The sequence below is a fragment of the Fragaria vesca genome, linkage group LG6 (genome assembly GCF_000184155.1).
Source record: "Fragaria vesca subsp. vesca linkage group LG6, FraVesHawaii_1.0, whole genome shotgun sequence".
Classification (NCBI taxonomy): Eukaryota; Viridiplantae; Streptophyta; class Magnoliopsida; order Rosales; family Rosaceae; genus Fragaria; species Fragaria vesca.
In genome coordinates this window covers 24530999-24555092 of record NC_020496.1, presented here as the reverse complement: position 1 = coordinate 24555092, position 24094 = coordinate 24530999, and the positions used below count along the sequence as shown (strand labels likewise).

Genomic DNA, 24094 nt, shown 5'->3' with positions numbered 1-24094 from the left:
AACATCCAGAAGTCAACCGGTACGTCTATACGTACGAGAAGGCATATCCTGACTCCCAGGAGGATATTGTAAGTCATCTTACGTTTTTAAATTTTTAAATTTACTTATATATATGTCAAAATGTTAATTAATAATTTTTTTCCTATCCATATAGGCGAAGGTGAGAGAAGCTAGTGACGAGGTGATGAGTGCTATAGCGAGGGAGACATGGTCGGACACGCAGGAGGAAGAGATGTCCGAAGCCATGTCCCGGATCGACACTTCGGATCCGACGATTGGAGCGAGGATCATGGGCACAGCCTTCCCACCGAGAGCAAACAACTTCTACTGCCGGGGTCTAGGAAAGAAAGGCGAGGGGGTCCTAAAGACCACTCCAGGATTTCAACGAAAGACAGCCTCGACCAGCAGCAGGTCCACGTCCACGACTACCAGGACGACTCAGCTAGAGTTGGAAGTTCAGAGACTACGAGAACAGCAAGCTGCTCAGGCTGCCTATAATGCCTCGCAGGCAGCCTATAATGTCGCGCAGGCAGCCTATGTTGCCGAGATACATGCCATCCAGCAGGCCCAGCAGCAGCAGATGTTCCAGTACATGCAGGACTTTACAGCTGCCCAGCTTCAGGGACTTCCGGCTCCGCCCATGCCTCCGCCCATACCGCTACCCCAGCCGCCGCAAGCTCCGCAGCAGCCCCCAGAAGCGGATATTAATTTAGATGATTTAGATTTTCTGTAGTTGATGAATGAATTATATAGTTTTATGTGCTTGTTGTTGGTTATATGGAATTGTTTTGGTGTATTTTGCAGCTTGCTTGGAATGGTAATTCAGAAATTTCGGGGTTTTTTTTTTCTGGAATGGACTTATAGCCGACAAAAAACTCCTTAATTCGTCGGCTAAAGTTTCTATTTTTTTAAAATAAGTTTTAGCCAACGAAATACGCTTTAATTCGTCGGCTAAATCCCTATAAAGCCGACGAAATAAACTATATTTCGTCGGCTATAGATGTTTTTATTTTTTTATTACAAACTTTAGCCGACGAATATTTTAAATTATTCGTCGGCTAAAGTCGGAGAAATAATCAACGACATGTTTTTCGTCTGCTAAACTCTAGACTATAGTCGACGAATACCTTAAATTTTTTTCGTCGGCTAAAGTTTGGACTATAACCGATGACATTTTTTCGTCGTCTAAAGTCTAGACTATAGCCGACGACATTTTTTTCGTCGGCTAAACTCTGGACTATAGCCGACGACTTCTACATGTGTCGTCGGCTAAAGTCATCACAGACGACCTTTTCTCGACGAAATCTTAGCCGACGAAAGGTCGTCGGCTAAGATCTTAGCCGACGAATTAAGCTGACAGGCCGATGAAAATTTTTCGTCGGCTAAAGTGCTTGTCCTGGTAGTGTGACTTGTTGAATGATTATTTTCATAGGAGGCGATGTTTTCATTGAACAATTAGTTTGCTTTAGCATAGATAGATTGACCAAATTCTCTTGTTGAAACTCTTGTCAAAATTGTGTGACTTATGGCTTTTAAGTTGTCAACTATTTGATGAGATTTCTTTTCAGAGATGAGAATGTCATGTCATTTTTCACTTCAAGGAGATCCACTACACAAGACCAGCACCATCAACAATGAGGTTGCAAGTAAACCCTAAAGTATCAACCGACAAACACTGTTGTAAGCCCTACTGCCACTAATTTTAGGTCGAGACAACCAAAAAACCGTCAGTTATACTCGGGAGGAAACATAACAGGTCTAAACTGATTTAACCTTAACTATGGTGAATTATGTTCACTGAATCAAAGCCTACTACACTAATTTCATCATAATCAACATACAACACGTACATTATCCAAACCAGTAGAAGTAGCATTTCTTGGTAAACGGATGCCATGATGATCTCTTGGCATTGGGTTCTTCCAAGGGCAGAGCCAACCCAGGTGAAGTTGAAGCCCAAAAAAAAAAACCAACTTCTATAAAATAAAATAAATTAAAAAAATAAAAATAAAAGTTTTGATTTCGAGGCAGAGCCTAGTGCGTGTGTTCTAACTTCTAACTGTTCTCATTCCCAAATCTATTCTCAATCCCTTCATCCCTAGCTTGGTCGTCATCCTTTCACTCCTTTGCCCATCGACTCGCCCAACGTCGTCGCCCGATGCCCATCCGGCCATCCCACTGATCCTAGTCCCCGAATCCCAATCCCTACTTTCTATCTTCCTCAGGTATGGCTTTTTGCCTAAACTTTGATTCTTTGAATCAAACTATAGAATTCATTAGGGAATAGGGAGTACTAAATTTTGATTGTTGTTTGTGTAGTAAATATTTAGTGTGAGTTTATATATATCTGAGGCACATCCATTTTGATTTGACAGAAATAGAAGATTGATATGTTGATGAATTTTACATAATGTCTGATGAACAAATTGATCATGTTAAAAGACCTAGATCAAAAGATATAAGTACATGGTTTAGTAAAAAGAGTGCTCAACCATCATCATGTGCAAGTTCACAAGCTTCTGTAAGCACTACAATTGCTGTTACAGTAACTGAAGAGCCATCTTTGGAGTCTTCTTTACTTGGGTTTCAAAGGAATGAGTTTGATCCATATGACAATGTCAATGTCATTAAACGTGATCCGGGCAAACGATGTCCTCTATGGAAGTATCATGTGAATCAACGTGAAGCCATTCGAAAAGCTTATGTTGCATTAGGTCCATGTCAACCTAAGTTGAAAAATTATCCTCTTTCAGTTCATGGGTCTCAAATTCGTAAGTTTAACTTTGATTGGTTTGAAGGGCATCCATGGCTTGAGTACTCAGAGGATCAAAACAAGCTATATTGTTTCCCATGTTTTCTTTTTGATAAAGAAAACACTCCTCACCATGTATTTACTGTAGATGGGGTGAGAAATTGGAAGAGTAAAAATGTGCTCACAATACATATTAGGGGTATAGAGAGTCCACATAATGAAGCAATGGAGAAGTGGAACTTATTAAGAAATTTGGCTACACAAATTGAGAGAGTTTTTGTTAAAAAAGAACGGTAAAAGTGGTGGAGCATAATCGATTTAGGTTGAAGGCGGCAATAGAGGCTGCGAGACTTCTAGCAAACCAGGGACAAGCTTTTAGAGGCCATGATGAATCTGCAATCTCTCTTAATGCTGTAAATTTTAGGCAAGTTAGAAAGTCTTTTGAAAAAAATGGCTAGTGATGATGATAGGGTTATATTAGAGAATGCTCCTGAAAATGCCAAGTACAACTCTCCACATGTTCAAAAGTAGCTCTTGAATATTCTAGGTAATAGGAGTGAGGCAAATGATTCGTGAAGAAGTTGGTGATGCAAAGTTTTGCATTTTTGTTGATGAAGCAGTAGATGCAGCTGGTAAGGAGTAAATGTCTATTGTTTTGAGGTTTGTTGATCGTCATGGCTTCATCCGAGAACGGTTCTTTAAGATAGTGAGTGTTCCTAATACAACCTCATTAACTCTTAAATTGGAAATTGTCAAATTTCTTGATATGTTCAATATGCAAGTGGAAAATATACGTGATCAAGGATATGATGGAGCTAGTAACATGAGTGGTGTTTGGAATGGTTTACAAGCATTGTTTCTTGAGGATTGTCCATATGCATATTATGTTCATTGTTTTGCTCATCGTTTGCAACTAGCATTAAATGGTGCGGCTAAGGGTGTTCATGATACATATCTCTTCTTTTCTACTTTATTATTGGTTGTGAATTTTGTGGATTCATCTGCTAATCTGCTAAGCGCAAAGGTGCGCTAAAAGCTGCTAGAGAGGATGAAATCCAAGTTTTGATAGCTCTTGGCAATCTTCAAACAGGTATGACGCTAATCAAATTTGTATTATATTTGCATCACTAGATATCTTATTCTTGATTGTACTTATTTGCAATTTTCAAACAGGTACGGGCTCTAATCAAACTTGTACTTCGTAACGACCTGCTACTATTTGTTGGAGCTCTCATTTTCGTTCTATTAAGAGTTTGATTGAACTATTTGGTTCAACCATGACAACTCTGGATCATATGATGGACACTGCAACCTTACCTATTCAGGGATAAGCTAGTGATATTCTAAGAGCTATGAGATCGTTTGAGTTTGTGTTTTGTCTGACTTTGATGTATAGAGTCATGAAAGTTACAAAAGTTCTGTGTCAAGTGGTACAACGGAAAACCATTGACATTGGAGAAGCAATGAAGTTTATTGATCATACAAAAGAACTTCTTCAAGACATGAGAGATAATGGTTAGGATGATTTTGTTATGGTTCTTGCATCTTTCTGTGAGACACATAATATTGATATACTTGATATGAGTTCTCGTTGGTTGGATGGCACAGGTCGTCCGAGTCAACAGAAGAATTTTATCACACATGAGCTCCACTTCCGTGTAGAGGTATTCAATGTTGTACTTGACTTTCAATTAAGTGTGCTAAATAAGAGGTTCAATGACAGATCTTGTGAACTCCTTACGCTCACTTCCACTTTGGATCCTCATGATAAGTTCAGCATGTTTAAAACTCAAAAGGTACTCCTTCTTGCTAAGAGCTTTTATCCTCAAGATTTTGTGTAAGATGACCTTCTTACTTTGGAATTGGAGTGTGCATATTATAAGAAAGATATGACTCAAGGTGTAGCATTTCACACCTTAGATTCTCTGTCTGATTTGTGTCGAAAACTTGTTCAAAGAAGAAAATCAGATTTCTATATTATGATCTATAGGTTGCTTTGTCTGGTATTGACTCTTCTTGTTGCATGGTGTTTCACTTCAAATTTCTTGTCACATCCCGGTTCTTAAGTTAATTTGCGGGTGTTTACTTTTGTGTTACTTTGACCTTTTACTGATTTGAGTAACCGTTTACTATTTGAGGACTCTAGAGTTGACTTTTTGTAGGAAAATTATTTTGGGAAAATTTCTTTAAGGAAGTCATAGAGGACGTTAATACGAATATGTGGACATGCTATACGTTAAAATCGGAGTTCGTATGTAAAAGTTATTGTGTAAAATGTAAAGTTACTATTTCAGTCGGGAGTATAAAAAGGGAAACTTACCGGTTGGGGTACAGTAGAAAAATTAGAAATTACTTTCTCTCTCTCTCTCCTCTCCCCGCGCCTCTCTTTCGCCGGCTTTTCCTCGCCTCCGTTCACCGCCATCCGGTCGAGTTAGGGGTGAGCTAGGTATCAAATCAAAGCTTAGAACATCCTCTTCAAGTCTAAGTAGGTGGTTGGTCGTGTCGCGCCGTCGTGAGGGAGGAATGACGCTGAGAAGAGGCGACTGTGCAAGATGGAGTTTTCGCCGGAACTCTCTCCTCCCGCCACCATAGCCGGAGTTTCTTATCCCGTTTGGAAGGTCTCATCCCGAGCAGCAAACCCTCAAAAGGATTCAACCTATTTCGATCTAGGTAAAGAGATTTGAAGTTTTGAAATTCTAGGGTTTTGAATTTGGGATTTTTATGTTTTGTTTCGATTGACATGTTTAGGCTTGAAATTGATCTTCAGGCTAGTTAGGAAAGTTGTTTAGAATGTTGAGATGATGATTGTGTGAAAATATGGTGGTGGTCGGTGGTGGTCGGAATTTGGGGGTGGTCGGCCACCACTGCCGGTGGAGCAGACGGTGGGGCCGCCACGTTGGGCTATTTTTTTTGAGCTATTTGAGTTGTTATTGATGAGGGGAGTCCAATGGTATGAAATTTGAGAATTTTGGTGAAGTTTTGAATATGTTTGGGATTTTTCAAAAATTGGAGAACTTGGCGGTTGGTAGAATAGATCCGACCATTGAATTTTCTTGGTTATGGTCCTAAAGTGCTATAATCGATAAAGTGACGTTGTAGTTGAAGTTTGGTGAAAATCCAATTATCTTAAACCTAGTTTAGTTAGTGGGTTAAGGTGGAAGGATTTCGGTGCTTAAGTTAAAACATTTATTTTTCTAAATTGAAGAGTAGTTCTAAACATATTTATTGTGCCAAGATACGAGGGGACCTCGCTTGAGTGGCGATTCAGATATCGTTGGGCTTATGCCTAAATTTGTGAGTGGACACTTTGTTTTTAAAGGAATATGCATGCATGTTTTATTTTAGAAATTATTGTTCTATTTACCGAGCTTATATTATAATTTCGGTTTATGATATGGTCTTGAATTTATTTGAGTTTGAAGCATTGATTAAGTGTTGGTCATGATTTATGGATTTGAGCTCGGGTTTTAACGTTGGTATTTGAGTTTTGATATTCTTTATGACTCCGGATATAATTATTATCGGTTTTATTTTGATGACTGTGAGATTTATAAAAGATTACCGAAAATGGGATTTTCGGTAGTTCTCTATTTATAACTTTCTCATTTACTTGTGGATTATCGATATTGACATTGAGAATATTTTTAGCGAGTATTTTCAGATTATGAAATTATTTACAATTTATATTTGATAATTAAATCTCGCTTATAATTATGGTTTTGAGAATATTTTGACGTGTGAGACACGTCATTTAGTTTTATTTTAATTTCTTATGATAATTTTCAAATATGGTTAGGAACCGTACCGTTTGCATGATCTTGGGGAAGCTTTATGGATTTAAGTGATTTTTGTATGATTTTAGTCACCATATTAGAGTCATTCTTATTCATTACTGGTTAGCTTTTATAGCGGTCCTCACCATAGGTGAGGCACCGACCCGAGCCTTGGAAGCTCCTCTAACATAGTGATATTTCTTCCCCTTGTGTTATTTTCTCCTTTATGTAATTGATTAACCAGCGGGGCTGGTTTATCTCTTTTGACGAGATTTCTTTATTTAATTAACCAGCCCCGTTGGTTTGTCCATTCTTTTATGGTTTATCAAAGTTGCGTGCAGGTAAGTTTTTAAAGTTTGATGTGGGAAAGTATTTAAATTACGTTTGTTATATTATTTAATTTTATTTTTGTCCACTCACTCTAAGGGCATCTCCAACAATCCTTTTCATACCCATATCCATACTCAAAACCCATAAAAATCCATCTCCAACAATCAAAACCTATACCCATATATGGGTTCCTATCTGACCCACGACCCATTTTAGGTCGACTTGTAGGGAGAAAACTTATTTGGGTTGGCGTAGGATCCGCTACAAAGCAGCTGCACATGAAGGGAACGCCATATGCCAGGAGTAACGCGCCAGAAGATGTCTTCATTGCAGACGTGCGCTAGCAGACAAAAAACGGGAGGAAGGACGACGACGACGCGCTTTGCACGCGTTGGAGTCAGCTGACAGAGTGGGTCATCCCACGTGAGGCCGCAATGTGGGCTTACAACGGTCAAATTTTTGATGACCCAGATTTCATTTCATTCAAAATAAAAGGTCCAGATCAACTCAATTCTAAAAAGAAAAAATGATATATTATCACATTTTCAAATGAAAAAAAACTTGAAAAATAAGGGAAAAAAATTTGAGGAAAATATAGAAAATTATTTTGCCCGTTGGAACAGTAATTTGCACCAATGTCTATAAAAATACCATCAACCTTCTTCATAATTTTTCACTCCAAAACTTCTCTCCTCCTTCTACGCTCTTTATTTTCATAATTATTCTTGATCTAGCTAGTTTTCAATTTTTTTTTTTTTTAAAGATGTCCAACCCCAAACCTAGAAGAGAAGCTTGGAAAAACCCCGAAGATGTGTCGTTGTGCATGGCGGTGTTGCGGTTGGTGAAGACGGTGACAAAGCTACTGGTCAAGAGAAGAAAAAATTGTGGGATCGTATATGGGAAGTGTATGAAGCTTGCAAGCCACCCGGTTCCGTTATTAGATCAGGAGGAGGGTGTGAAGCTCGTTGGAGAAAGATGAGAAATTTAGATAAATGACAACTTTTCAGCATTCAAATTGATTTTTGACCTCCATTTGAAAAATAGTTGAATTCTAACCATTTTGAAGTGTCAAAAGACTTAAATACCCTAAATATTATAAACTATGCAAAATTCTCTTCCTTCTCATTATTCCAATGATCCAATCTATCTATGCGTTGTTCATCAAAATTTACCGATCGGATCACCAGTACAACTAGAGTATCAGACTATCAAATACTAAAAGAAATCGACTATGATTAGTTACATCTGGAATTAATTAGAGATAAGGGTAAACGATTGTATCATCAAGAAATTAAATAATCATTAATCAAATCCAGACTAATCAGAAAACTAGCATTAGCCTTAAATCTTTCAGACCATGATGTAGTATAACCATTTGTATTTTTCTTATTAAACAAAGTAGATAACGAAATCCTTAGGTCCTAAAAGAGTGCAGAGAGGGATGCAATATTGAAGGTCGCGTTGAAATTTCGTTTAGGCTAATCAAATGTCTTCAAAATTATTTCACCCACAGCTTTTGTAGGTCTGGTCTAGCGAAGTTACAAAGTTGTATTGAAGCAGGTCGTCATGGGATTGCCAGTAGATTAAGTGTTTGAGAGTTGAAGTTGATTGAACAAGAGCACTTAACATGATTTCACAAATTTGAGCATCTGGTTAGTAAAGGGCACCTGTGTCTTTTTCTTAGCATAGAAGGTTATTTTTCATTGATTGCTAAATTGATGGTTAAAATTCAATTTAAGAGTCAAATAGTGGTTATTTATCAAAATTTCTCGAGAAAGATTAGACCGGGTTGCACAAGGTGACGTGAAGCTCTTACCAAAGCGGAGGCCGCTCAGGCAAGTGGTGAAAATGCCGCCAACTTGGTAATCATCCTCATAAAATATGTTTAATTTACTTGTTTATATGTTTGTGACCGGTAGTATTTATTTGTTTATAACCCAATATAAGGAGTATGCTAATATTAGTTTATGTTTATGACAATTAATATTGACTTATATATTATTTCTTGTATGAATATATAGGAAGTGCAAGCTAGGTCGGTATATCATACATTATCTTTGGGAGAGGAGTTTAAATTTGCGTATTGTTGGCCAATATTGAAGGATACATAAAAGTTTAGCAAACATCCATCCTTGGTGATGAAATCTCTAGTGGTCCGTCACCTATTGAGGGAACCCCAAGCCCTTCAAATGTGCATGCACGCCCTCCAGGCCAAAAAGCTCAAAGGGCTGCTAAGAAAAGATGCAAGCAAGATGACACATCTCAACTCTTAGCTCAAATGAAAAGAATTGCAGACCAAGGAGATCGCGATCTCGAACATAGGCTACAACTTAGGGAGGAGACTAGACTTGCACAAGAACGTGCGGATGATGCAGCCACAATGGCGGTGGATCCATCACTAGCCTCTCACACAACGACACGAGGAGCTAAAGTATACCCAAAATTCGAGATCCGAAATCTTATCGGATATGTAATTATTGAGAAGATAGACATTGTCACGTGGCAGATAAAAATCTAACCCGCAATCTCACAATCCTATCAACATTTAACACATGCAATGTCACGTCATATTTGTCTTTTGGTATAAAAATAGCAAGTTATTAATTTTTTAAAAATAAAAATATTTTTAATTTAATTTTAACTAGGACAACATATTATATTAAATTATTATGTATGATTTATATAATTTATTTGTTGTTATATAAATCATTTAACCCTAAACACTATATATGAAATTTATTTATTTGTTGATGACCAAAACCCATACTCATACCCAAATTATATAAAATGATTAAAATTTGGGTATAATTATAGGTTTTGACATAATGGTTGGAGATGGAATATGAGTTTGAATAATAATGGGTTTGGGTGAGTTAAAATATAGGTTTGAGTATGGGTTTTGACTCACCTTATTGGAGATGACCTAACGTTTTTAAATTATTTTCCCTTGGGCCCTTCGGTTTTAATTGCCCAGTTTGCAGGCTAAATTTATTCGAGGTCGAGCGTACATAGAGTCAAAGCATAGTCAGAGGCTGCTTCCGCTTATTCTTTATTCATTATTTTTCTTTCGTTTTAGATATGCTCTGATGACTATTTGAGATTGTTATTAGTTGATTAAGGTTTGATGTATTTTGAGAGATGTGATGAACTTAGGGAGCAAGAAGGAGTACAAGGTTGGAATATGATTTTAGAAGTGTGTTTGCAGGTGGCTTTAGGAAGGGTTGTCTATTTTTAAGAGAGGTTATACCAAATTTTTCGGTAGCATCTCCTTTAGAGGTGGTTCCTGCATGGTTCATTTCGGATTTTAGGATGAAATCTGGGGTGAGTCCTGACATTTCTCGTTTCGTCAAACAAATTTTTTTATATGCTACAATTAGCCTATGTGATATTCTCATCCTAGCTCCGTTATTGGGTTCTTCATTATTTTCTCAACAACAAATAATCAAGAAAATGAAAGTCGGATATTCAAACCATAAAGTCGGGTGCACCTATCTCTATCAAATATCAATATACGATCAATTATTAGTAATCGTAGCGTGCATGGAAATGAAAATGGAGCTACATTCCAACACATGCATGAGTTATCTTCCACGTTTTGGGCTACACTTTGAGACGCAACACCAAGAGCTTTACTCACGCATGCATTCACTTTGCACACGCACCCTCCCTCCCTCCCTGCAAAAACTTCCATCTTGCAATACCAAAAATGTGACTCACACAGTCGATCACCCAGTGCGAGTTTGGGGAAGGTATACGATATCTGAGTACGGCGATTCAAACCTGTTACTCAAACATACAAGGACTATTTACGATATTTGAGGTTGTTTCATTTATGCACTGTTTTGTAAAAAAAAAATTCATAGTATATGTTTCGACTAAACTACGCTTAAACTTAAGACATGGTTGAATTTCATAGTATATGTTTTCCGCTTGATGGATTTCTAGCTTTGGATTTTGATCTATGCATAAGTGTATTACTTTTACTTTCTCGCATTTAAAACATATATACTTGAACAAATATATAGATCTTCACGCAAATATGACTTGTTTGGTCGAATAATGAATACTATATTACTAATCTTGAGACCTAAACAATATTGTATATGTATAATAAATAAAAACTTGACTATGTTCGTTTCTAGTAATAAAAATAGTGATTCACTCCTGTGATTTGAGACTTCATGCACACAAACGTCCATGTAGCCGTGAAAAAGAAAGTCTAAATTATTGAATAATCTACCCTCAAGGAAGGGAAGAATAGTCCATCGTACTAGCAATGTATGCTCGATTACTTTTTGTCTTCCGAAATCTTGTCTTCTAATAAATCATGAATCTGGCCATCTGAAAATCACCACCAACACCAAATTCCTTTGCATAGTAGCACTATTTCAACGTCTCACATTATTACACCAAACTATTGAAGTTGTTGCCAAAAAAGGGCCAATAATTCAAAATGGTTTCAGACCGTCGACACCAAAATTAAAACAAAGTCAAATATCTTTTTTTTTTTGAGAAGGGTCAAATATGAAATACCTCAGAAAATACAAATAGAAACAGAAAGGATAAAAAAAGGAAAAAATTGACCAAGAGTACGTGTGCAGTGTGCTCAACTTGAAGTCAACCTCAATGACGAGGCCATTGTCTAGTAAATCAGAGTCCACAAGTCGTTTCCCTCCACTCTAGCCGTCCGATTTTCCCTGATGGACAAGTCCCCCCTTGAGTTACGGAGCTGACTCAGCCGGTGAGCATGTGCCGGGAGAGTGACTCGTCGTACAGTGACAAACAGACGGTCACCTAACAGCCGTCAAAGGCGAACACGTGTTGGCCTCGGTTGCTGACCATGTGGCGTAGTCCCTTACGTGTGAGTGCCACTTGCTGTTCCCTTACAGACCCACGAAACTGAATCTGGCAGTTAAATACAGTTTTTATATGAATCGGGAAATTACGGAAATAAATGGAGGGAATTAAATAATATTATGTATGGTGGCTGGGGGTGGTCCTTATCGCGGACCGCTATAATGTTCCGGGTGCTTCGTCCAGAAATGTAGAGAATTATCTCTCATTTCTATTTTAGGTTTTCTATTTTTCGCGGGGAAATTTCTGTTTGATTGTCCATTATGCCCCTCAGATTTTAGATATTTTATTTCCTTTTCCTCCGTAAATAAAATAAAACAGCAATTACTGATTGTTTTTCCTCTTCTTCGGTTCTTCCTCCTCCCAAATACGGTATAAGGAACAACATAGTCTCCTCTTACTAAGTAGAAGGTTGTAAATTCGACTTACGAAAAACTAGTTGTAGCATTTGAGTTATTTACCCGATTAAAAATATTAAGGTATAAGTAATCATCAAGTCTCAATTTGTATATATTCATTGTGTTTTGGGAAAAAGACAATTTGCACAAAATCAAAAAAGTCAAACCCCATTCTAATGATAATCTTTTTTGTTAGCCCATTTAAATACAAAGTACTTCTTTTGTGCCCAAATACACAAGTTTTTAATAAAATCACAATAAAATGATATTTTAAAAGATTTTTTTTACCCTTAACCTTTATTTAAAGAGAAAAAATGAAAAAGAAGAAGGGAAGACTTTCCCGGAAGCACACCGGACACCGGCGCCGGTCACCGGATTCTGGTCGCCGAACACCGGTTGCCGGATTCCTGTCACAGGACACTGGCCGCCGGATTCCGGTCACCGGTCGCTGGAAAATTGATAGTGATCGGAAAATCGCCGGAGACGCCAGAGTCTCATTAGATTTTTTGGAAAAAATTTCACCGGAACCCATCGGATCTTGCCGGAATCATACTGGCAAAAAAATAAAGTTTACTACCCCTAGTAAACTTTTACTGGGGGGTAGTAAACTTGCGAAACAGTAGCCCTAATGCCATAATTCACATTAAAACGGAGAAAAATCAACTTACATGCAAAAACTGGGGTGGTAAACTTGTAAAACAGTAGCTCAAATGCCATAATTCACATTCAAATGGAGAAAATCAACTTAGATGCGAAAAAATAAAGTTTACTACCCCTAGTAAACTTTTACTGGGGGTAGAAACTTGCAAAACAGTAGCTCCAATGCCATAATTCACATTTAAAAGGAGAAAAATCAACTTAGATGCGAAAAAATGAAGTTTACTACCCCTAGTAAACTTTTACTGGGGGTAGTAAACTTGCAAAACAGTAGCTCTAATGCCATAATTCATATTCAAACAGAGAAAAATCAACTTAGATGTGTAGTAAACTTTTACTGGGGGTAGTAACCTTGCAAAACAGTAGCTCCAATGCCATTATACACATTAAAACAATGAAAATCAACTTAAATGTGAAAAAATAAAGTTTACTACAACTGGGGTAGTAAACTTGCAATACAATATTTCCCTAGTCAGTATATACATTAAAACACAAAAAAAAATCAACTTAGATGCAGACAAATAAAATTTACTACCCCTAGTAAACTTCTATTGGGGGTAGTAAACCTGCAATACAATATTTCTCAGGTCAATATACACTTTAAAACAACAAAAACTCAACTTATATGTGAAAAATTAAAGTTTACTACCCCTAGTAAACTTCTACTGGGGGTAGTAAACATGCAATACAATATCTCCATAAATTCACATTTCCAAAGTGAACTCCATACCACAAAATCGAAATTACAAATATCATAATCAAATTAAAGACAACTCCAAACCTCGGTGTCAATTGCCGCGAGGAGTCCCGCATCGATCTTCAGCCGCGTCGTTATTCATCTCTCCTCTGAACTTCAGCCAAACTAGATGCTCTGAACTGAAGCCGAGGAAGGGGAAGCATTGATCGGAGGCTGCCGTACTAAGTGACGGAGATCGGCGAGCTCGGTACGCATCGCCTAGAGGTGGCTTGGAGATCAGAGCTCAGATTTTGGCTTGCATCGAAGATTGCTGCTACCTTCTCACAGATCTGGTTACTTCGAGGTCGAGGTCGAGGTAGAGGAAGCCGGCCAACTGGTGAAATCAACCGGTTTGATGGCGGTGGTGACGACAGATGAGAGCAGAGGGAAGCGTCAATCTGGAAGAGGAGGAGCCGAGACCTTTGGTCGGTGATGGACGTCATCTGTGATGTTGCTGACGAGATCGAGAGAAGAGAGAGACCGATGAGAGATGCGAATGAGAGGTGGGAGAAGCAGAAGATAGTGTAGGGTTTTTATTAGATTATGGTATATTTGTCATTTTATCTTGAATAATTGGAATGGGCAATGGAATCTTATTTTCATTAGACCGGCCTAAAACTTCCTAAAATTAGTACTAAATAGGCATTTGCTCTTGTGTTTTCCATTTAACGCGCATGTATGTCTTGTTTAAATATTTTAGACATGAGAAAGCATTAATAGCTCATCAAGTAAGAAACGAATACATTTATTGAGCACATACGCAACACGTCACAATAACGTATAACGGATGGACATACATCACCCATCAGTGACTGAAATTATGCTTCCACACATGTTACGTTTCGTCAAACGCATATTGCGTGTGTTCAATTATGTGATTTTGGGATGTAATTCGAGCTTTGTAAAGGTAAAATTTTCAAGTTTGTGACCGATCCCACAGTTACTATTTTTAAATGTTTTAAACATGAGATTGCATTGCTCTTCAAGCAAAACCGTATACGTTCACCGCAATGCACCACCGAACTCTATCTTACATATACGTTAAATAGAAATAACACACAACAAACAGATATATAGACACCGTCACACATCAACGATTCACACATGTATTGTATCGTCAAACTACATAAAGACGTGTGACTGCATGACAACATTCGTGTTCGTCTACGTGATTTTGGGATGTGATTTGAACTTTGTCACTGTCAAGCACACCGCCAATTATCATGCATGTGCATCTATTACTACACTTTGCTTATGTTGCACTCTTCTATACCTTAGACGCAACGCAACAATTTTAATTGAGTTTAAATTTGGACACTCCTCTAATCCAATCATTTGTCCTCTAACACCCAGTTAGGATCCACGCATGCTTTACCATATTCATCTTGGCAATCATATTTCATATACTTGCAGATAACTTAATTCAACTTCATTAAGCTTTGGACCAAAAGCTTGATTGCATCACAAAGGCAGACAAGTATGAAAGTTTTGTCCATAGTGCTAAGCAACCCCTAATAATCGAGTTTTCTATTCAGTTTTCTATTCAACAACTAATTGTATCAGTAATATAAAACTAATCAAGTAGATAAGGTACATACCATAAAAATAATACACTCTAGATGAACGAATAATTCAACCTACGTTAAAAAATAAAATAAAGAATAATCGCGTTGATTAATTCTAATCCTCTGGTGGCTCACGAGTTTATTACCATAATTTATTCTTTGTCCATTTGGGTTCGGATAAACACATAATCTATAAGATCTAGTTCAAGATTTTGTTCCTAAACACTATCCGGCAATGCGTACATGCAAGAAAATCAAGGGGAAATTTGATGCCTACAATGTACTTTCAAAGTGAGGCATATTATTCCCTTTTGATCGATGTTAGTTTTACTTTCTTAAATAGTTTTTGTTACTTGACAAATTTAACATTCAACGTTACTTAATGTCATAGACACTCTTTTGAGACGTGGCAGTGAACCCAAATTTGTTGTGACTGGTCCAAATGAGAATGTAAATCTTTGTGTAATAGAAAAAATATATGATAAAACTCGACATTAGATATTCTGTTGTCAATCAATAGTCGATGTTATTTCTCATAATTACTCACTGGATTCTCTAAAAGTATTTTTTTTCAATTTGTTTTTCTAGTTAAGAACATGAACACAGGTAGACTTAAGAACATGAACACAGCTAGTGAATTCTATAATTAGATTAAACATGATCTGGTCCAGGTGTGAGATTTAATCCTTTTTCTGCCTCTGTTATTCGTTTATACATCCAGGGGTACAAACGGATTTCCACATTTAATTTCCTTGGCGTTAAAGCAATAACAAATCGAAAAAGCTAGAAAGAAAAACAGAGAGAGAGAAAGAGAAAGGGAAAGAGATTCGTCTTCAATAAAAATCAAGGACGAAGAAGAAAGAAGTTTCTTCATTCCCTTCCTTCTTCTTCAATTCTCTCTTCCTCGATTTCCCTCTCTCTGTCTTTCGCTCTCGCGCAACTTTTTCCCGGCGTCTTTGACTAGCTTCTATAAAATCCTATCAAACTATAGCTCGTATCTCTTCCCCGTTACACTTTTTCCCTTCATTCGTTTCTGTACAGATTCATTCCGTCTCAGGTCGCAGAAAGGCTTGATCTTCAATTGGGAATACCTCCCGCCTCATAAATTCAATTGGGTTCGTCTCAAATTCCGAAATTGTTTGATTTCTTTTTTTTCGGGGGAAGTAAGTGACTTTCTGTTAAGAAAAGCTTAGTTTTCTCGATCTGGGATTGTGATTTCAGAAGCTATGACGGTTCCGATTGCTCTGTACGCGACGCCGCCGAGCAGTGTGTGCTCGCACGCCACGTTTGATTTCGAATTGAGCTCCCGATCTTCGTCTTCCGCGGCCTCGACGCCGTCCACGTCGCAGAAGCCGGCGGTGGGGGGCTTATCGTGCTTGTTCTCCTCCTCCACGGTGAAGCATGCTTCGTCTTGTTCCAGCTTTTCCGGTGGAGGAGGCGAGGAGTTAGGCTCGATGTGGCCTGATAGAGGTGAGGAGCTGAAGGAATTGAGTAGCTCGTTTCGGTATTCGCAGAGCAAGTTCAATGGGGCTTCGATGAATAATAGGGATCAGAGCCCGATTTCAGTGTTCCAGGGACCGGTTTCGAGTAGCAGCAGTGGGGTTTCGAGCTCTGCGAGGAGTCTTCCGATGAGAATTGCGAGGGAGAGGAGTAGCAATGGGGATGTGAGCTTGAATTCGATGCGGTGTGGGAGTAATGGGTTGTTTAATGGGTTTGTGAGGGGTGCTTTGGGGTCAACTTGTGTGGATTATGCCTCGCCGAGCTTTGAAGTAGGAAATGATGCTGCTGCTGTGCTTGATGAGTTGACTTTCAATATGGAGGATGGCTTTGGGGATGGCAATTTCGAGCCTTATGCAAGGGAGTTACTTATGGGCGCGCAAATGCGGCACAAGATTTTCTATGAAGATTTTGTTATCAAGGCTTTCTGTGAGGCTGAGAAAGCACACCGAGGGCAGGTAATTTTGGATTGAATGTTTTGAGTGGTTTTGTTATCAGTTTGGGGTTTTGGTGAATTGTGTTTGAGAAGTTTTGTGCTGTATCCTATTGTTTTATTGTAGATGCGAGCAAGTGGTGATCCATATTTGCAGCATTGTGTTGAAACGGCGGTGCTGCTCGCATTGATCGGGGCTAATTCCACAGTTGTTGCTGCAGGGCTTTTGCATGACACGCTTGATGACTCTGTTATGAGTTATGACTATATATATGGAAAATTTGGAGCAGGAGTTGCTGATTTAGTTGAAGGGGTAAGAGAATGAGAATTTTCAGTACTTTATTGTGTGACTGAATAGGAATAATTGGACTAGTTTCTGTTAGTGTACGAGTAGTATTTAGCAATTGTTTTCCTTTGTAATACACATTTTCTAGTCGATGAAGTATCACTAATATGTTTCTGACACCAAGCATGTGTATGCTGTTGTAGCTGTAATGATCCACAAGATACACAAGGGCTTTAATTTTGCAGTATTTTGCTAAATTAGTTTTCTCTTGTCTTTCTTTGGGTTGGATGCGGGGAAGATACTGCTTATATTGCCTTGTGTCTATTTTATGAAGCATAAAAATATTCTAGTGAAGGAGGGTGTTATCATTGTCTTGCGTGATTATTATATTCTTGTTTTGTTTGAATAATGAACTGATCCTTTGGAATTTCGTTATTTACTCAGGTGTCAAAGCTAAGTCATTTGAGCAAGCTTGCCCGTGATAATAATACTGCGTGCAAGACAGTTGAGGCAGACCGTTTGCATACCATGTTCCTTGCCATGGCAGATGCTCGAGCTGTTCTCATTAAATTGGCTGATCGATTGCATAATATGATGACCCTGGATGCATTGCCCTTAGCTAAACAACAAAGGTTTGCAAAAGAGACTTTGGAGATCTTTGTGCCATTGGCTAACCGACTAGGAATCTCGAGCTGGAAGGTGCAGCTAGAAAATTTATGTTTTAAGCATCTCAATCCAGATCAACACAAAGAGCTATCGTCTAAGCTTGAAGATTCATTTGATGATGCAATGATTACTTCTGCCACAGCGATATTAGACCAAGCTCTTAGAGAAAAAGCCATTTCCTACCATGTCCTCTGTGGACGGCATAAGAGCTTGTATAGTATCTACTGCAAAATGTTGAAGTATGTTCTTCCTCTCTGCTCTTGGCTTTTTTACTAGTGAAATTATGTTTGCTGCATGAAATTAAATAAGAGGCTTATTTATAAATATTAGTCCTGGATTATGATGCATCTTGAAAGTTCTGCAAAGTTGCATGTTTTGGTGCTCATAAATTTTAGTTGACAAATCGGGTGGTTTACTTTGTGCAGAAAAAAACTGAACATGAGTGAAATTCATGATATACATGGGCTACGTTTGATTGTTGAGAAAGAGGAAGATTGCTATCAGGCACTGGAAGTTGTTCGACAGCTATGGACTGAGGTTCCAGGGAAGTTCAAGGACTACATAACACAACCCAAGTGTAATGGGTACCAGTCACTTCACACTGTGGTCATGGGTGAAGGCATGGTTCCCCTAGAAGTGCAAATTCGAACAAAGGAGATGCATTTGCAAGCTGAGTTTGGATTTGCTGCTCATTGGAGATACAAGGAAGGTGATTGTAAGCACCCATCATTTGTGCTTCAGATGGTTGAGTGGGCAAGATGGGTGGTTACTTGGCAATGCGAGGCAATGAGCAGAGACAGGTCATCGATTACTTATGCCGACTCAATCAGGCCACCTTGCACGTTTCCTTCTCATTCCGATGACTGCCCTTATTCTTACAAATCCCACTGTGGTGAGGATGAGCCAGTGTTCGTCATCATGATAGAGAATGACAAGGTTTATTTCCAAAACTTTCATATTCAGATTTAGCCGGATTTTAGGTAAAGTTAACATACACTTGTTTGTTTAACAATTGTATGGCTGACCTTGTTTGTTCTAAAATTCCAGATGTCTGTGCAAGAATTTGCTGCAAACTCGACGATTATGGATCTGGTTGAAAAAGCTGGGCGCGGGAGCATGAGATGGACAACATATGGACTCCCACTGAAGGAAGAACTAAGGCCTAGGCTGAACCAAATGCCAGTGAGTGATCCTACATGCAAGCTGCAGATGGGGGATGTAGTGGAGCTGACTCCAGCTATTCCTGACAAGTCATTAACAGAGTACAGGGAAGAAATCCAACGCATGTATGACCGGGGCAGGACTGTGTCAAGTGTAGGCTCTCCTGCCAGAAGTGTGGTAGGCTGGAGAAGATAACCTTGTGCTTGATTGTCCCATTTATAGTGTATTCCGGGGCGGACAGGTTATTCTTGTATATAAAATCAAAAGAATTTGTACAAAACAGCTACATGGTTCTGCTATTTGATGGCTAACTGAATTCATCAAGGTGTAAAACGGTTTATATCTAGGGAGTTCCCACATTGAATGCACGACGTATGTTTCATCTCCAACAAGACTTGTTTCATTATGCTGCTGCTTACTTTTTATTATGAACCTAAATAATGCAGAAAATGACTGTCTGAGTTCTCTTTGCTGCCACTTACGAGGACGAGCGTATCCTCACCTAATGGCTAATGCTAACGCAGTCTATTTTATTTGGAAATCTTTGTGTTTCCCCAGCAATCCAGATGTCATATTCCTATCAGTATGATGTTACAAGGAAAATATTTCAGGTCCTTTACATGAGGAATCATTTAAACTACAGCGTCAAAGCCAGTGTAAACGGAACAGATACCAGAAGTAACGCACATGATGTTTTTTTCGTTTCTCCAACAACAACAACAACAACAAAAAAACGCATATGATGTTTAAAATTCTAGTACATGTATAACAATCAATTACAGATGAACATATATTATGAGTTTGCAATAGTTTTGCTCTGGCCTCTCTAGTCCAAAGTCAACTGCAGCTTCTTGGATGACATACCATGTGTAGCCTCAGTTGTTGCGTTTCACAAGGGGGAAAGATACCCTGTGGGGTGTATTCTGCGGCAGATCGGTAGGCTTCTGCTCTTGGGGTGGATTGGGTTCAACAGCTTCTTCATCTTCTTCCATTTCTTCAACTGGTTGAGCTGCTTGTTTCTTTGGGAATGCCAGTTGATAATTTGGGCTGATTAAGGTGTCCTGGTCAGGTGGAAGCGCCACACCCGGCCCTGAGATGGATTTTGGCAGTGGGATTTTGTTCCTGTTTCTGGCCAACTCCAGTAGAACCTGATTAAGAACAAAGGATGTAAATGTTAATGTCCTAGATACAAGAGAACCCAATGCTACTTGCATTATATCTTTGTTCGATCTTAAACACGTTGCACAGTAGAAACACAGAGAACCTGATGTCATTTGCATTATGTATTTGTTTGATCTTAAACACGTGGCGCAGTGTATTTTTTGATCCATTTCTTCTACAATTATCCGAAACTCGGTTTTAGCATGTGAAAAAGAAGGGGTCTGAAGTAAAGTACCTCTCTTGGAGGGGGCTGCGAGAAGCTGAAATTGACCTTGGACTGAATGGCAAGCTTGACATCATCGCAATCAATGGAACCCTTGCCTGCGTGTTCAGAGTAAACTTGAGCATCAGAGAGTACATCCACCACGTATCGATACCATAGCTCCAAGAATTGGTGAATAACCCGAGGCTCATAGTCCTCCACTCCCATTGACTTTAGCAGCGTCTTCACAATCTTTGCATCTCTCGGCAAGTCCTCTTCTTCCCCTGCCATTTTCTGGTTTCTGGTACTTCTAATAGGTAGGGGTAGAGCTATTGGAATCGAGTAAAACTCCAAACAGACAAAGTCGTAATGTTTTTCAGTAATCTGGACTCATGCAGGGTACACAGCTATTGTAAGATTATCAGTCTTTTCGACACCAAGAATGAAATAATGTGAATAACCTGCACAGAATAGCATTGAGCAAAAAAATTACAGAATTTAACAACCTAGCACAACAGTAAAACAATTTACTCGAGTCATGTAAAGCATTGAAGGCAAACACAACAATGAAAAGTCTGCTATAGCTGCTATGAGGGCAAATTGAAACAAAGTAAACAACAAGGGTCACAAGGAAAGCACCACAATGAAGACGGGAACACGATGAGAGTTAAATAAAGCCAGCATGAAGGAAGTTTTCGCCTAAGAACAGCATTTTCTAATTCACCCCCAATTCAATATCTCTTCTTCATTGAAAATTCGCACATCTGAATTACTCTACAAATTTAGACACAGAAATTTCGAATCTGACATATAATTGCTCGAGAAAGTTCGATCTATACCAGTTGACAATTTCCATCAAAATCAAGAATTTATTAGGTTGTAGGATTCATTGATGTCAGCTGCTGGTGGGGTTTTGCTAAAGAGATAGCAGGAATTCATGTTTTGATTATTCTACATTCTGAATCGAGCTTACATACATACACAATTCAAATCAAGAATTGGACATAGAGAGCAACGATGAGTAAAGAAGGAGGTGGCTATCGTACCTGCTTTTGTATCGCCGTGTAGTCAGAGAGACAGAGAGCGGTGAGTGATTGGTGTCAAAGCTAGGGCTTTGGTGACCGGGAGTAAATCACTGTTCCGGATTTCCCTATACCAAACCTGTGCCAACAATAAGTAAGTGACACGTGGAGATCCACTCAACAAAACTTAACTCGACTCTAACTCTGTTAACATCGATTGGTTTTAGTGGAAAGAAAAAGAGATGGCAGTGATATCGTAGTTCCTATGCCGTTCCTTCTTCCTTGTTCAATCAAGAAATCCAATTAGATCAGACACAATCAGATCAGAAACAGTCAGATCTCAACCCGGTATATCGACCCATTTACTGGCGACTAGGATCCAACTCTTTCGCCTTTTTCCAGCTATAAGTCCGCGTCGGACTCGTCACCAGTGATTGAAGCTTCGTCTCAGACGAGTGCTTTGTGGACAGAATTCCGTGCTTGCTCGAATTCTGTTTTTGTAATGATTAGGACTCTAGCTGGGATTTGATCAAGTAAAAACGTTTAAATTTGCAGGAGTTAAGATTTGGGGCTGAAAAAAGAGGAAGTCGATTGGGGAAATTTTGTTTCCATTCTTGAAGAGAGTATATTTTGGAGCTTTGTTTGAGTTAAGATTGAACTGTGGGTGAGGAACTGTGGGTGAGTTAAGATTGAACTGTGGAGAAGGAAGAAGAAAAGAGTCAAAAGAGTAAATGAAAAAATAAAAATAAAATCAAAACTAACTTAGACTCCTGTTAAATCTTGTTAAGTAAAACTCCACGTGTCAGTTTCTTATTATTGGCACAAGGTTGGCACTGGAAAATCCGGTACATGTGATTTCGTTCCTGTTATGGACATATGGCTTAGTGTCAGGTCGGTTTGTGTTAGTAAAGTGCACGTTGCTACTCAGGACTACGTTACACGTCTTTATTTTTTAAAGACTATCAGACACTTATTGTTGGTGCAAAAAAATTCAGGAGAGAGATTTCCCAACAAAGATCTCATTCCTTTGATTCTTGAGGAGCCTTGGACGCATCCATACGACGGTGAATCTAGGGGAAAGAGGTACCTGCAAAACAAATACACACTTTGACGCCCAAGTCAATTTCGATTGAAGCAGGTACAATAAAAGAAATCGGTTCGATACTTATTACCGTTCTTATCCATAATTGTTCCTCCCCATTCTCCTCTTAAGCATGTGAATTTATAGACCTTTTATTTCTTAGTCCTCACTTCCCGTTATAGTGGGAGTAGTGGGAGGAGCATGTTCTCCATGAACGATCATGTTTCACGTCATTTATCATGATAGTGTTCATCTTGGGCTTTGACCATCGATTGGGCCTAATTCATTAAGTGGGGGCCCAAGCCGAAATTTTATACCCCCACACTTATATAGGCTGTTTTAAGTTGTATTAATATTAACTCATGTTTGATTGACTTTCTAGAAAGGGTTGTTGGCTTCACTGCGAGGCACGGTGGCAGACATAAGAGATATCGGGGCTCCAACGTCGATGGTGGTATAGGTCTTGCGGCGGCACTAGTGGTGAAATGCAGGTGGGGATGTAGTGGTCTTTTTGGGCTGGGTGGAGCATGCCAGGTTGGACCCTCTATTATGCTAGCTTGGTGGGCTTGGGCCTGAGGGGTGGTGTTGGGCCATTTTTGGTTGGTTTTTTAGGTCTTTCGTTAGGTTTATTCAGTCCCTCCTCTTTCAGGCAAGGGTTTACGTGTTGTAATTTGGTCGGTATGTTACCTCGGTGGCGTTATTCCTGGGGACTATCTTTAAAATCGGTGTTGTATGGTTGTTAACATGATGGTGGATTGCCTTTGCACGTGGCTGGTGGTATTTGGATAAGTTGTTGAAGAAAGAGAATTGACTAGTTTTAGTATTGATGGCAAGGTTGTATCGTTACTCTTTAGACTGTGTAGTTCTTTTTGGGCGTGACATCAGATTAGTGGTTGGGCCCATTTGACTCATAGATGTTGTTGTTGGCAACAAACTCGTAACTATAGATCATTATGGGAAATATGTGTCGTGATGTAGGCCATGTAGTTACCACAACTGGTCATTCTATTATGCTGTAATTTCTTTTACCTTATCAATAAAATTATTTCTTCTAGAAAAATAAAGGATGGTGTTATGTAAGGTTGACCTTATTGAATACCTACAATAACAACATCTAAGGGGACAATTCGTATAAAAAAAAAAAACATCTAAAGAGGACAAAATGAAAATAACCCATTTATTTTTGTACCATATGACACCAAATATGGATTCACCAAACTTGACTCCTTATTTAGCACAACTCCACTTAGTCCTACCTAGGCCGATGATCTATTGTACGTACATGTTTCACTTTACGTTATTAATCTCTTTTTTTTTTGATCGATTACGGTATTAATCTTGAATTGATGCCAGAACAATTAGAACTGATATAGAAGAGAGTGACTGAACAAGCTCATTTTTCAAGTGACTAGCATATATAGTTTGTGTAGATAAGCAATTTGATAGCAGACATATATACCGTTTCACATTTTCACCACCAACACAAATCATATATGGTGGGAAGGCATACAAGCATTGCT

General features: G+C 38.7%; 2 protein-coding genes across 3 annotated transcripts; one reads left to right on the top strand and one right to left on the bottom strand.

Moving 5' to 3' along the window:
* Positions 1-15857: 15857 nt before the first annotated feature.
* LOC101299975 lies at positions 15858-19498 on the top strand. The gene is made up of 5 exons (XM_004303647.1): positions 15858-17020; positions 17123-17308; positions 17726-18186; positions 18373-18883; positions 18995-19498. Exons 1-5 carry the CDS (start codon positions 16292-16294, stop codon positions 19301-19303), a joined length of 2196 nt encoding a protein of 731 aa, XP_004303695.1. The 5' UTR covers positions 15858-16291; the 3' UTR covers positions 19304-19498.
* Positions 19499-19766: 268 nt separating this feature from the next.
* On the bottom strand, positions 19767-22173 carry LOC101299500 (transcription initiation factor TFIID subunit 9-like). 2 transcript variants are annotated; one of them, XM_004303645.1, is made up of 3 exons: positions 21518-22173; positions 20505-20932; positions 19767-20256 (listed from the first exon to the last, which is right to left on the bottom strand). In XM_004303645.1, the coding sequence occupies exons 2-3, from the start codon at positions 20760-20762 to the stop codon at positions 19984-19986; spliced, it is 531 nt and encodes a 176-aa protein (XP_004303693.1). In that variant the 5' UTR covers positions 20763-20932; positions 21518-22173; the 3' UTR covers positions 19767-19983. The 2 variants fall into 2 exon arrangements, with proteins under 2 accessions (XP_004303693.1, XP_004303694.1); XM_004303646.1 differs by having other exon boundaries at positions 20505-20855.
* Positions 22174-24094: the final 1921 nt, after the last annotated feature.